The sequence below is a fragment of the Pagrus pagrus genome (assembly GCF_965226575.1).
Source record: "Pagrus pagrus genome assembly, chromosome: 19".
Taxonomy (NCBI): domain Eukaryota; kingdom Metazoa; phylum Chordata; class Actinopteri; order Spariformes; family Sparidae; genus Pagrus; species Pagrus pagrus.
This window is the reverse complement of record NC_140203.1, coordinates 27406863-27420081: the sequence shown is the minus strand read 5'-3', so window position 1 is coordinate 27420081 and position 13219 is coordinate 27406863. Positions and strand designations below refer to the sequence as shown.

General features: G+C 40.1%; 1 protein-coding gene across 4 annotated transcripts in view; it reads right to left on the bottom strand.

Moving 5' to 3' along the window:
• Nucleotides 1-12678, bottom strand: part of wdr91 (WD repeat domain 91) — a 26810-nt gene extending 14132 nt beyond the window's left edge. For 2 of the 4 annotated variants that reach the window (XM_084383308.1, XM_084383311.1), the window contains exons 1-8: nt 12588-12678; nt 10493-10623; nt 10197-10376; nt 9905-10111; nt 8615-8698; nt 5698-5807; nt 629-800; nt 34-231 (exon numbers count right to left, since the gene is read on the bottom strand). In XM_084383308.1, the coding sequence (XP_084239434.1) occupies nt 34-231; nt 629-800; nt 5698-5807; nt 8615-8698; nt 9905-10111; nt 10197-10376; nt 10493-10615 (1074 nt within the window). In that variant the 5' untranslated portion in view covers nt 10616-10623; nt 12588-12678. Of the gene's footprint in view, nt 1-33; nt 232-628; nt 801-5697; nt 5808-8614; nt 8716-9904; nt 10112-10196; nt 10377-10492; nt 10624-12392; nt 12490-12587 lie in introns of all 4 variants that reach the window. The other 2 variants (XM_084383309.1, XM_084383310.1) reach the window with 2 other exon arrangements.
• Between the last annotated feature and the right edge of the window lie 541 nt (nt 12679-13219).

The following is a 13219-nucleotide window of genomic DNA, read 5'->3' as shown; positions in this document are numbered from 1 at the left end:
GTTTAAATTCCCCCAGTACCATCCTTCAGGTACCTGTGATGGTGGTTTGGAGAACAGCTCCTTCCTCTCCTTCTCATGATCCTGGATTCTCTTGTGTCTTTGGTTTGTCGGCTGGTTTGTTGTGTGGTTTGTTGCCTGTTGAGACTGGGAGCTTGCAGGTTCACTGATTGAAGCCTGGCTGGAAACTGGCTTCACCTCCTTAGGTTGGACTGCCTCTTTTGACTTTGAAGGCTAGAAAGGACAAATTGAAATTAGACACAGACAATGATCACACATCAGAACAACTCGCAATGTTGATGTCCTCCACTTTGGTTACTGGGAGATGATTAAAGCCAGAACATGTGTACCTACAGGTTTCTGAAGGGATTGTTCTTTTCAAAATCTCCACTCAGACTAAGAATAAGACAATAGATGATCTCTTGAGAGCTGTAGTTGAAACTTGAATCTGCATTAGTAACAAGAAGTTGGAAGTTTTTCCATCCACTTCAATACAGTCAGCATTTCCTTGGAGCAGAAACTAGTGGACTTATGCTGTGCTGCTGCTGAACTCACAGCTGCCGTGACCTGCTTGGAAAGATACTTAATTTCCTGCTTTCAATCAAGTGTTCAACACCTGCCACTCTCTCACCGGATTGGTTGGTGGGTCCTTCCTGCCCACTGCAACCTGGCCTGGCGAGGTCCCAGTGGTGATCTGAGGCAGTTTACCAGGGGTGCGTCTACCCTGTGGTAGTAATGTAGAGAAGAAGTTTCTGGAGGGAGTGGTGGCAGTGCTGACAGCACGCTGGCTCGACACCAAGTCCCTAAGAGTGCAGAGACAGCAAAGAGTGAGGATGTTAAACAACACTGAATGAGTACAAATGGATCCAAGCTGACAAATCAAAATTTCGGAGCATGCAAAGACCTTTTCCTAGTTCTATCCATTAACATGTCCTCTTATTTTTGAAGTTATCCTCCGAAAACACAGTTCTACAAGTCAACGTGGAAAAATAACTTCACTACAGAGCAAGGTATTCATGAATCATAGGAAGCCACCAGAAGCCAATAGCAGAACAGAAATATAAAGACCATTAACAAAGTGTATGGAGTGATGTTATAAAACACTACAAACGGACGTTGCAATGCTTTCTCCAATTGAGAAAGGGTGATGAAAATATGACATTTCTGTTTGTTTCATTTAATTTGTCGTCACTGCTCCACACACATTTGATGCTGCTATTTTCATCTCTTCAGTGCAGCAGAAGCATCAGTGAACATTTACGTCATGTATGTATCTGCTAGGTTTGTTTCCACTGCACTGAATCTCATTTTGTTTTTAACTATATGTCTTTTCCACCTCAGCCAAGCACAAAAACATTTTATTTTTATCTTTATATTATCTCTCTCCTTATTACTGTTAAGTGACACCTGAAAGTATGAGGTGAAAAGCGAAGTTCATCTGTGTGTCCTTGCACACACAGTCACTTGTAAGTAATCTACTGTTAGCTAACTGCTAATGTGCCTGCTAGCTAGCCAGCCAGGAATATGCTTGTGCTATTCAGTCATGGTAGCTACTCAAGTTAGTAGAGGTCTGTCATGACAGTTTTCAGTTTTTTGGTCACCTGTGCAAATTTGTGCATTTGTTCACCACAGTTAGTCATTGGGTAAGATTTGATTCATCCTGATGAGCTTATTCACAATTTGCTGTTTAAATACTGGTGTGAGTGAGTCTTCAATGTTTCCTTATAGATGAAATCTATAAAAACATTTTTACATTTGAAAGAGAAGATAGAGAACAACATTAAAGACAAATACGTCAGAGGGACAAGAGGAACACAGTTAAAAAAAATGTGTTCAATATAAATATAAATATGTTAAAATGCTGTGAAAATACAGTGATGGTTTCATTTTTTCCTTGCTGCAGTGAAAGGACTAAAGGAGGAGTCTGAAAGTCAGGCATGTGTTTGTTACTTTAAGTAGCAGTAGTATTTCAAATGTTTCTTTCAAACCTTGTAGGTCAAGTTTTTATACAGTTCGGTTGCCTCTGCTGTAGCTGAACACGTAGCTACGAGGGACTTTAAGCAGGGAGGGCAAAAGGACAGCTAAGGCGTCCGCCAAACATTTGGAAGACGAATATCACTATGCAACATTTAACCCTTACAAATGCTACTTCTACAACTACCTTTGAACACTTTTTGACGTACTCCTGGGTATGGCAAACCAGGCATTCTCATGTAGTAGACTGTTGGATTACATCGTCAGGGAGTGTAAAGATAGGATCACACATGCACTGTAGCCATCCCCTCAACCGTAGCTGCTTAAAGTCCATATTGTCAGAGGCGGGGATACAGCATGTCACAAGTCGTTTTCCATACAGCAGGATCAACAGGTAACAGGTGTCACTTACCTCAGTGATGTGTTGGAGGTTTGATGTTGGCCCAAACAACCTATCAGTTCACTCAAACGGGGTTTCAATAGACAACTTTTTGCTTCTACTTATCATTCTGCAGTAAGTACAGATTGTACACTGTAATGGCTGTGGAAAAATGACACCTTCCACGTATAGATTGGTTCCCTATAAGCTTCACTTTCAAGCCTGTCCACCCGGCTCAATTTTCCCCACAAAAATGAAAGTTGCATTGCAGCACAAAAGAAGCAATTCTGCCATTGCGCAACCATAACAGGAAGAGGCACTTACCAGGAAGAGTTATCGGATTACAACCATGGGATGCTCTGCAGCAACCATAGGAAAAATAAAGTTTGCATTGACAGAACAAACATCTGCTAACCGATAATTCAGTCAGGCCCTAATACAGTATATTTGTTGACAAAACCTGTTTTGGTCATTGCTGCAGAAGGAAAAACGACTTGTGCTTGTGTCAGTCACTATGCACTATGTTCCTTAAAATCACTTCAACTTATGATTTGACATATCTCATTATGTGTGTTATTAGTAGCATTCACTTTAGAGTGTACTGACTGTACTTTAAAGTGTACCATTTGAAAAAAATTATATGAAATTTAAAAAGAATTGATTGTACTGACAAGAAAGAACAATTCATCGGGTGAATTGTTTATTTGGCAATGTCAACTGCATCACAGCACACAGCACAGCACAGTGAAAAAAATACCATACTGTATCATTAGAAATAAAATAAGTAACAGCTAGATAAATATTTATATATATATATAGAAGTGACTCTGCACTTTGAGAGCCTGTAACAAAAACTTCCTCACATTCCTCCCTCCTCATGTTTTCCTCTCATAATACAGCTGTTTGTGCAAAGGACGGTAAACATAAAAAAAATGTGCAATTATATTAATTTAATTATAGAATTGAGTGAGAATTCTTAGTTTAGTCCCAAACATCTGACTTCTCTGGCATTACTCAGAAATTCAGATTAAAAATTGTATGTATATTTGATGTATATACAGTATATTTTATGTTTCTGTAGCGTGAAGAAACTACAAACTTTCACTTTGTTATGCAGCCCTGTGTTGTATAATTGACATAAACTACCTTGTTGCCTCAGAATTCAGAGATAAATCTCAGGACTCAAATCATAATTTTAACTTTTAAGTCGCATTAGCAAAGAACTTGATAGAGCAGGAAGTTGGCCGCTGTAAAATTCAGCGAAGGATTCTATTCTAAACAATCAACATATTAGATTCTGAGAAAAACGTTCTCAAAAAATACCAGTAAATACAAAAGCAGTCAGTCAATGCATTGAGGTGAGATTGAACAACAAGCTAGCATGCTAAAGTGCTAAAATCAGAAACATTGCAAGTGTCCTGTGCTTGGTGGTAAGAAAAAAACCCATCAGGATGAAAAGACAAAATTGCAAAAGACAGAAATGATATCCTGATTAACCTTTCAAAAGACCTTTAAGAAAGAGGATTTAAGATGGCTGTCATCTGCAAGAACACACAGTACAGTTGTTGTTTTTATTTCAAGTACTTAAACTGATATGAAACCAGAATGTAGTTCATACCTCTTAATCTAGTATCTCTGATGTCCAGAGGTTCTAATACAGTCGAAGAAATAATTATTTGATCCCTCACTGATTTTGTAAGTTTGCCCACTGACAAAGAAATTAACGGTCTATAATTTTAATGGTAGGTTTATTTTAACAGCGAGAGACAGAATATCAAAAAGAAAATCCAGAAAATCACATTAAAACAAAGATAAAAATTGATTTGCATTTCATTGAGTGAAATAAGTATTTGATCCCCTACTAACCATACCCACTCATTACCTGTATAAAAGACACCTGTCCACAGAATCAATCATTTAATCAGACACCAACCTCTGCATCATGGGCAAGACCAAAGAGCTGTCTAAGGACATCAGGGACAAGATTGTAGACTTGCACAAGGCCGGAATGGGCTACAAGACCATTGGCATGAAGCTGGGTGAGAAGACAACTGTTGGTGCAATTATTCGAAAACTGAAGAAACACAAAATGACCATCAATCTCCCTCGGTCTGGGGCTCCACGCAAGATCTCACCTCGTGGGGTATCAATGATCATGAGAAAGGTGAGGGATCAGCCCAGAACTACACGGGAGGAGCTTGTTAATGATCTCAAGGCAGCTGGGACCACAGTCACCAAGAAAACCATTGGTAACACACTATGCCGTAATGGATTAAAATCCTGCAGCGCCCGTAAGGTCCCCGTGCTCAAGAAGGCACATGTACTGGCCCGCCTGAAGTTTGCCAATGAACACCTGAATGATTCAGAGAATGATTGAGAGAAGGTATCAATTCGTCTTGCCGTGTTTGAAAGAAGAGGAATTCTGACTATGACCCCAAGAACGCCATCGCCACCGTCAAGCATGGAGGTGGAAGCATTATGCTTTGGGGGTGTTTCTCTGCTAAGCGGACAGGTCAACTTCACTGCATCTAGGGAAAGATGGATGGGGCCTTGTACCGTGAAATCCTGGGTGACAACCTCCTTCTCTCAGCCAGGACACTTAAAATCGGTCGTGGATGGGTCTTCCAGCACGACAATGACCCAAAACATACAGCCAAGGTAACAAAGGAGTAGCTCAAAAAGAAGCACATTAAGGTCATGGAGTGGCCTAGCCAGTCTCTGGACCTTAATCCTATAGAAAATCTATGGTGGGAGCTGAAGCTTCGAGTTGCCAAGCGACAGCATCAGATCCTTTAGGATTTGGAGAGGATCTGCGAAGAGGAGTGGTCCAAAATTCCTCCTCAGATGTGTGCAAACCTGGTAATCAACTACAAGAAACGTCTGACCTCTGTACTTGCCAACAAGGGTTTCTCTACCAAGTACTAACTAATGTTTTTGATTTTGATTTCACTCAATGAATTGCAAAATAAGTTATATATTATTTAATGTGATTTTCTGGATTTTCTTTTTGATATGCTGGCTCTCACTGTTAAAATAAACCTACCATTAAAATTATAGACCATTCATTTCTTTGTCAGTGGGCGAACTTACAAAATCAGTGAGGGATCAAATAATTATTTCCTCCACTGTACATCGGAAAATAATACCTCCATTTCAATTTAAACTCCCCGGCATCAGTGACATTAGCCATTTTAGAAAAGTATCGACTCGTTTTAACTTTGGTTAAAAGCATTATGCAGTCGACTGTCTTTTAAATCACAAGTCAACACAATGAACATTAACAAAAGAATGGCAGCCATCTTAGTTGTAGTCAGTCATCAGTAAAGATAGTGATGTTAGTGTCTCACAGCTCAGTGTCTCCAAGTCGGTCCATGTTCTGGACATACACCGGCAGCTTGTGGTGGACCATCTCATCTCTGTCTCTCTGGTCCCGACTCTCTGTCTGCAGGGCAAACAGCTGGAGAACATAAAACGAGACAGATGGGTCAGATTTAACAACAAGAAAAACCACAACCACAACCACAGAACTGTTCAAATTAAATATTTAAAACTTGACTACTTAAATGTCATAATAGGCCTTTTAATCTAAACCTGGTGAGGATGCTGGATTCTGTTTTAATTTCATGACACATGTAACAAATAATGAGACTTTTAATGGGTAATGGTGGAACTTCTCACTAAATTATCAAGCTTTTAAATCAGGAGGAGACTAAAATGGGACTTTTTCTGCTAAATAATGAGACGTTTCCAAACCTGAGAAAGGGGTGTCTTTACTTTAATGTGGGACTTTTTACCCTACTGTAACTCAGGAGGATCTTTAATAAACATCATATTGTGGATCACTTTAAACCTACCAATACACTGAGGCAGAAACGTGTCCATCCTAAGGACAAAACACCCAGGCATAAACAGAGTAATGTAGTTTATGCTGTTCAATGCAGCCAGGACTGCACAGATTTGTACATTGGGGAGACAAAACAACCTCTCCATAAACGAATGGCACAACACAGGAGGGCCAACTCCTCAGGTCAAGACTCTGCTGTCCACTTACATCTGAAGGAGGAAAATCATTCCTTTGAGGACAACAAAGTAAACATCTTGTCCAGAGAAGACAGATAGTTTCAAAGAGGAGTAAAGGAATCCATCTATGTCAAAGTGGAACGACCGTCTTTGAACAGAGGAGGTGGCCTAAGACATTACTTATCACCCACCTACAATGTAATACTGAGTTCTCTCCCCAGACAGCTTAACAACCATTCACACCTGGGCTCACCTAGCCTTAGCAACCCACATGAAGGTCGGTTGGGTCAACGACCCACAAGTGGCCCTAACGACTCTGAAACTCAGAGCTCACACGCTCTCAACAACTCTGTAAGGACACTCCCACACAGAGTTTAAAAGCCTGCAGCCCCCCTCCAGTTAGTTAGAACTAAGGAAACCTCTTGGATGAGAGGTGAAACGTCTTCAAGGAACTGAAACAAGTCCAGTTGCCTACCATACAGCACCTAGACCTAACGTATCTGGCAGTTTGGTGAACTCAGAGTTGCTTCTCTGCTCTTTGTATAGAAGTTGTTCTGTCAGCTCCATTAGACTGTGATTTCTAGCAGACAATGAGGTGGTTATCAGTCAAGAATGAAGCAGTCAGGTCGTGAGTCAGCAACTCCAAGTCTGAGGCCATGTGTCTCTCCCGGAAAAAGGTGAATTGCATCCATCAAGTTGGGAATGAGTTTCTGCCAGAGTAAAGGAGTTCTATTATCTTGGTGTCTTGCTCACAAGTGAGGGTAAAATGAAACGTGAGATTGACAGGCAGATGGTCATGTCGTCAGCAGTAATGCAGGTCTTGTATTGGCTAATTGTGGTGAAGAAGGGGCTGAGCTGGAGTGCAATTCTTTCATTTAAAAGTTGATCTACTAGGTTCTGACCCTCACCTATGGTCATGAGCTTCGTAGTGATCAAAAGAATGAGATCATGGATACAAACAGCGGTAATGAGTTTCCTCTGTAGGTCGGCTGGGCACAGCTTTAGACATAGGGGGAGGAGCTCAGACATCTGGATGGAGCTGCTTCTTTGTGTTGATTTTTTTCTCCTTCGTGTGATTGTTTAAGCTGATCTTCATCGCAGAGTGTCTATTGGACTTTTCTAAAAAAAAATTCAAGCTACTTTGGTGCTTAATATTACAAAATTCCAGCCAACAACTATTGAAGATATGTTTTGAATAGCCATACATTGTCTACATTTAAACAGTAATAAAACAAAAAACATACAAATGCTATGATCAGCCATGATGGTCCTACCTGCCCTCTCAAAAATGGTGCAGACCATTTAGTCTATTCTGTCCACCTTTTAATGCCCTGAAGCAGTACGTGGTGAGCTTGTGTATGTGTGAGTGTGACATGTATGAGAGCTGCAGTACCGCAACTTGCACTGAAAAGTTGAAAGTTGAGAATATTGACTTTTATACGAGTCCAGTCTATAAAAACGTGATGAGGCGCAAGAGAGAAGTGCCCACCAGTTGTGCTGTACTATGGAAACACAATGGTTTAAGAATCTTTATTTGATCACATACCATGCAATGTAGTATAGTACATAGTGAACATAGTGAAGCTGGTACCCATCTCGAGGAAGCAGTGGTAAACATTCGCACCCGGGGACCAACTCCAGATCTTAGCCGTTGCCTTGGTCAAGGGCACTGACTTGAGAATCAACCTTGTGTGCATGTTTTGATGGTGGGGGAAACCAGAGTACCCGGACACCCACGTTAGCATGCAAATTTCGCACAGAAATGCCCTGCCCCAGCGGGATTCAAACCATGGACCTTCTTGCTGTGACCCGCCACCATACTGGCGATGCATTGCGTCGTGATGAGATCCGCTGCCGAGGTGAACTCCTGCCACTCTTTGAAACATCGATTTCTTGAAGATCAGGAGCTTGACAATTTCCTGTGGTCCTGCTGGCCTCAGCTGCAGTACTTGTTGCAGCATCGCTTCTTTTGTTTTTTTGTATTTAACAGGCCAGAGTCCTGCTAACTGCTGTCAAGCCAAAGCACAGGGCTGTTGCTGGAGTATGTGGCTTTTGATTTTGTGTCCGTATATATTTTTCTCAGGCAGACATCTTTGAAAGCTCACTGGGGAGTGCTGGGATTAAGCACTTAAAAGCCATTGCTTGAGACTTAAAGTTTGCACTTATTATTGGACTTTTTCTATTACAAAAAAAAACCAAAACCTTCTTGTAAATGTTTTAGCAAGTAAATGGTTTTCATCTTACCAGCTGGCGGAGCTGTTCATTCTCTTCTGTCAGGCTGGTTGCCTTCTGAACTTCAGCATCAAAACTCAGCAGAACTGGCTGGGGTAAAACCCTGTTAAGGACTAGAAATCAGCAAACCCAGAGTTTAAATGACACAGACACAGTGGTAGGGCTGTGCAATCATTCAAATTTTAATCGCGATTTCGATTTTTGGGTCAAACGATCTCCGAACTAATATAATCGAATTGAAACGATTTATTTGCCATTTTTTGTTGTACAGTAAGCCTAGAGATTTTCTGAAAGAGACGCGCAATTCAGCCCCTCCCCCAGAGCGTTCAACGCGGCCCTGCTGACTGGCACTCACTCAAGTTACGTTTTTCTCTAAATTACATAATTACATAATTGCCATCAGTAAACAGGACGCCTTCTGACTCTGTCACTCACGGGGAGGGAGGCTGTTTTCTGGGGGAAAGTTCACTAAGTCTCGATTGGGAGGGCTGAATCACCGCAACAAACACTTGGTGAGTTTAAGTTTTTTGCCGGGGACAGACGCTGTTTTTCTGGCAGAAATATGACGAAGAGTCGGTCGGACAGACACTTCACGAATAACTGCGGTATTTTTTCCTCATATAAGTTGCCAAAGACACGGCCAGTTACTACGTTACTGTTGTTTGGTCCTGTAACGTTGCTTTGTGGGACATTTCTCTATTTTGTTGAGTGATGGACCTGTTCAGTTATCACACAGTGAACACCATCAGACCGACACACCCCCCCTCCGCGCCGCCTGCTTATCCGTTCACACTGGTTCGGTTCGTCAATACTGCGCGTCAGACATCGATCTCAGACACACTGTATGTACTATATGTATAATGCGACTCCTTATCCGTCAAATTCGGATAGGCACAAGAAAATAACAGCTGCAATTGGATACTTTTTAGCTAAAGATATGCACCCTATCCTATGTCTTATTTGATTGTCTAAGTATATTTATTTTATTCATTAAATGTTTTATAGAAATTGCAGAACAGTTGGATAAATATTTGTACATTATTTTCGATTTGAACATTTCGTGTATTTTTTTGAGAGAAATGCTGAATAAATGCATCATGTTTCCAAACTCAAAAATAATCGTTTAAATAATCGTGATTTCAATATTGACCAAAATAATAGCGATTATGATTTTTTCCATAATCGAGCAGCCCTACACAGTGGATCAGTATGACCCCATCTACAGTTTCAGACATTCATCACAACCTGGGATGGACCTATAAACTTGTAACATCACAGCTGTGGATTGAGCTGAAGGATATGCATACACTGGAAGAGGACAGACAGGAAGTTGTGCAATGAAACCAAGAAGGTGTCAGCCCACTGACGGGAGAAGTATGGAGAGAAGGTGGGGTTCTGCTCAGGGGCAGGGATAAATGGCAGGATGAACCAATCACGCCACTCAGCCTGGCCCTGCAGCTCCAATGCCTGCTTCTGGAAAAACTCCTGAGTCTTCTCCAGGTTTCCTCTCTATATGGATGAAAGAGGAGACTTTTAACTGCTGCTCTGTTTCAGAAACATACAGGCTAGTGTGTGTGATTTCTGTTTATGTTACCTGGATGGTGTTGATGATGTAGTATCTGTACAGACTGGTTCTCAGTTTGTTGACCGTGGATCTATAGACATCCTCCAGTCTGCAGAACAGACGTCTATCCAGGTAAAGCCAGTACTCCTTCAAACCGAACAGGTCAAAGTTCTGGACAAACTGCTGCAGCTGATCAATGATCTTATCCACCTGCAGAAAGAAGATGTTTTCAATTAAACACAGACCCAAAATTAATCTGTTATGATAAATAATTGTTAAAAAGTCAGTCATTCAAATCATATCCATCCATATCTCCCACTTTGTACCCTGAAGCCTTTCTCCTTGTCAGCTTTGATGTCACTGTCCAGATGTTTCAAAGTGTTAGTGAAGCCGCGGTAGATCAGGTATTCTCTCACGTGTTCGTCTGTCCTCTCCACTGCGGACCCCATGGTGACCTCTGCGAGGCACAATATAATACAGTGTATATTACAGTTATACAGTACAAGTTTCCTGTTCAGGGTGATTTATTTGTCATTATATAACAGAGTTGCATAGCGAAATAAAAGTGATTTCAAAACCTGCGCTTTCTTCTCCAACACTGATAAATGTATTTCTGTCATAGGCAATACCTGGTTGCTTTACCAAAACTAAAATGTAGCAAGGTTTGATGAAGCTACTGGCCGCTGCATCTGCATGTGAAATAAAAAGATTTGTTTGGTCTGTGTCTTCTGTAATCCTAGAATTAACCTGTTCTGATCATTAAGATGTCTGTGAGGGGCTGTACTTGAATGCTTTTCTTTTTAAAAGAAATTTGTATATATTTCTTAAATGCAACAGTTGGCCCCTGAGCCAAGATACTCGTACTATTAAGTCCAATTGAATCTCATCAGGAAACAGAGGAAATTAGTTTGAATTTTTTCACAACACATCTCACATGAAGAGCAACATACCAGTGTGTCCCTCTCATCAAGTAATCTTGTTTTGCTATTTACTTCTTATTCTCTGTGACAGAGTCAGCACAAGAAGTACACGTTCAACATTTTTCCAGTGAAAATGTTATTTATGTAAAGGAGTAGTTTATAAATTCAAGCTTAATTTCTCTATATTTTAATGCAGTAACCGATCACTGACACACTTTTCTTTTTTTTATTGGTAGATTTCTTCACTTGTTTTCCAACAATTTGTGTTTTTAGGATTCTGTAGTAAATAAAAATGACCTTGTGTGAAGGATAATCCCACATTTTGTGGTTATGTGAAAAGATTTACATTTTGGGAGAAGATGTATTAACCTTAACAGAATCCCTCAAGAAAGTAAAACATGTGTTCTGACAATAGAAAAAATTAAACCTTTTCTATTCCAACACCAGTTCAGATACAAGTCAGGGCATCTACTGATACTAAGGACTCATCTAATAATCTGCCCCAACATGCCTGTGAACCTCACTGCATGGAATTTATTGAATTATATTTGCGCAATGTAACAAACAGCCAGGGGCTGCTGTGGTAGGAAAGAGTAAAGATTTATGAAGAACTGACTATTTGTGTAGCCCACTTGGTTCATCTGCATTACTGGTTAACTCTTTAATCTCATTGGCAAAACTATTGTGAAAGTTATTCCAAACAACAAATAGAAAAACATTGTCATTAGTAAGATAAAAAAGGATGATGATTCCATCGGAATATAGATGTTCATTTATCAATATAACATTGAAAATAGCATAATAGCAAACAAATAATACATAATTATCACCGAAACATTATTACATTGTTTTGTGCTTTTATCACAATGACAGTCTTATTTACACTAACGACCTTGAAAAGCTTCATTAACAGATGTAATGGTCCACTATCACACTGCTCAAATGCTCCCTACAGTCTAGTTAGCACACACGTCGGGACTCTAAGCTAACGTACAAACTGTGCAGTGAGACACATTAGCATCAGCCAAACCTTCTATACAGCTTCAACTTATCAAGTTTTAACTGTGTAATCTGCCCTAACTTTGCTAAAAGCGTAAAAAATAAAATAAAATACTGTTTGTCTGAATATAACGGTCTGTAGGGAGCCGTTTTGCATTTTAAGTGTCGCATGACGAACGACTTGGTCATATTTTTTTTAATTGTGGCGACTTTAAACAACTTTTTAAGGGTTAGATATTTGCCGAGTTAACATACGGATCACGTTTATGCAAAGATTTTGTTAATTTGTGGCTTAATGTTTACGTACCTCGGTTTTAATCAAGATTATCTTCAATTGACCGAAATTTGACTGAAGTTTGGTTCCTTCTTGCAAAACAACATCACGTACCGCCGTGAACCAAAACCTTCAACCCGTGAGAACAGAATCAACGTTATTTAACACCTGGAGCACAAAGTTGCTCCTCTATCAAGTTTTGAATGTAATAAAATGTCAAATACTCACAACAAAGACAAACACTCTCTTCCTGTTGTGTTCGTCCACTGACAGTCATGTGAAGACTTCGTGTGACGTCGACAGCCAGTGTGAACCATGGTGTGAACCCGGAGCGCCCTCTGGCGGTCAACATCTTTTCTTTCTTTCTTTTTTGTTTTATTGGCGGATTACATCGCTTTGGTGCATACCGCCACCTACTGTACAGGAGTGTGCAAAGGGACGTGGCATACTTTCATGGCTATCTATAGTTTAATAGGGAAAGTTAAAATTAAGAAAACAAACAAACAAACAAAACCCTCCCCCCCAAAAAAATCCTAGATCCTTTTAATTAAACCTGTATCATTCAGAAAAATAAATAAGGATTTGATCCTATCTCTCTGCATTCCTTCTTCCTTAAGGATATTCTCTATCCCATTTTCAGCCTCTCTTTCTTTCCATAGCTGCCTGTGTTCTGCATATTTTTTGCAATTAAATAAACTATGATCTACATCTTCTATAGCTTGACATTCTGTACATAAACCATTGCTCTTCCCAATTAACCGTAGTGTACCATTAAGACCTGTATGACCCAGTCTTAGTCTACTATAAACCACCTCTTCCCTTCTGTTGAGATCTAATATTATCCTTTTCCTACATACATT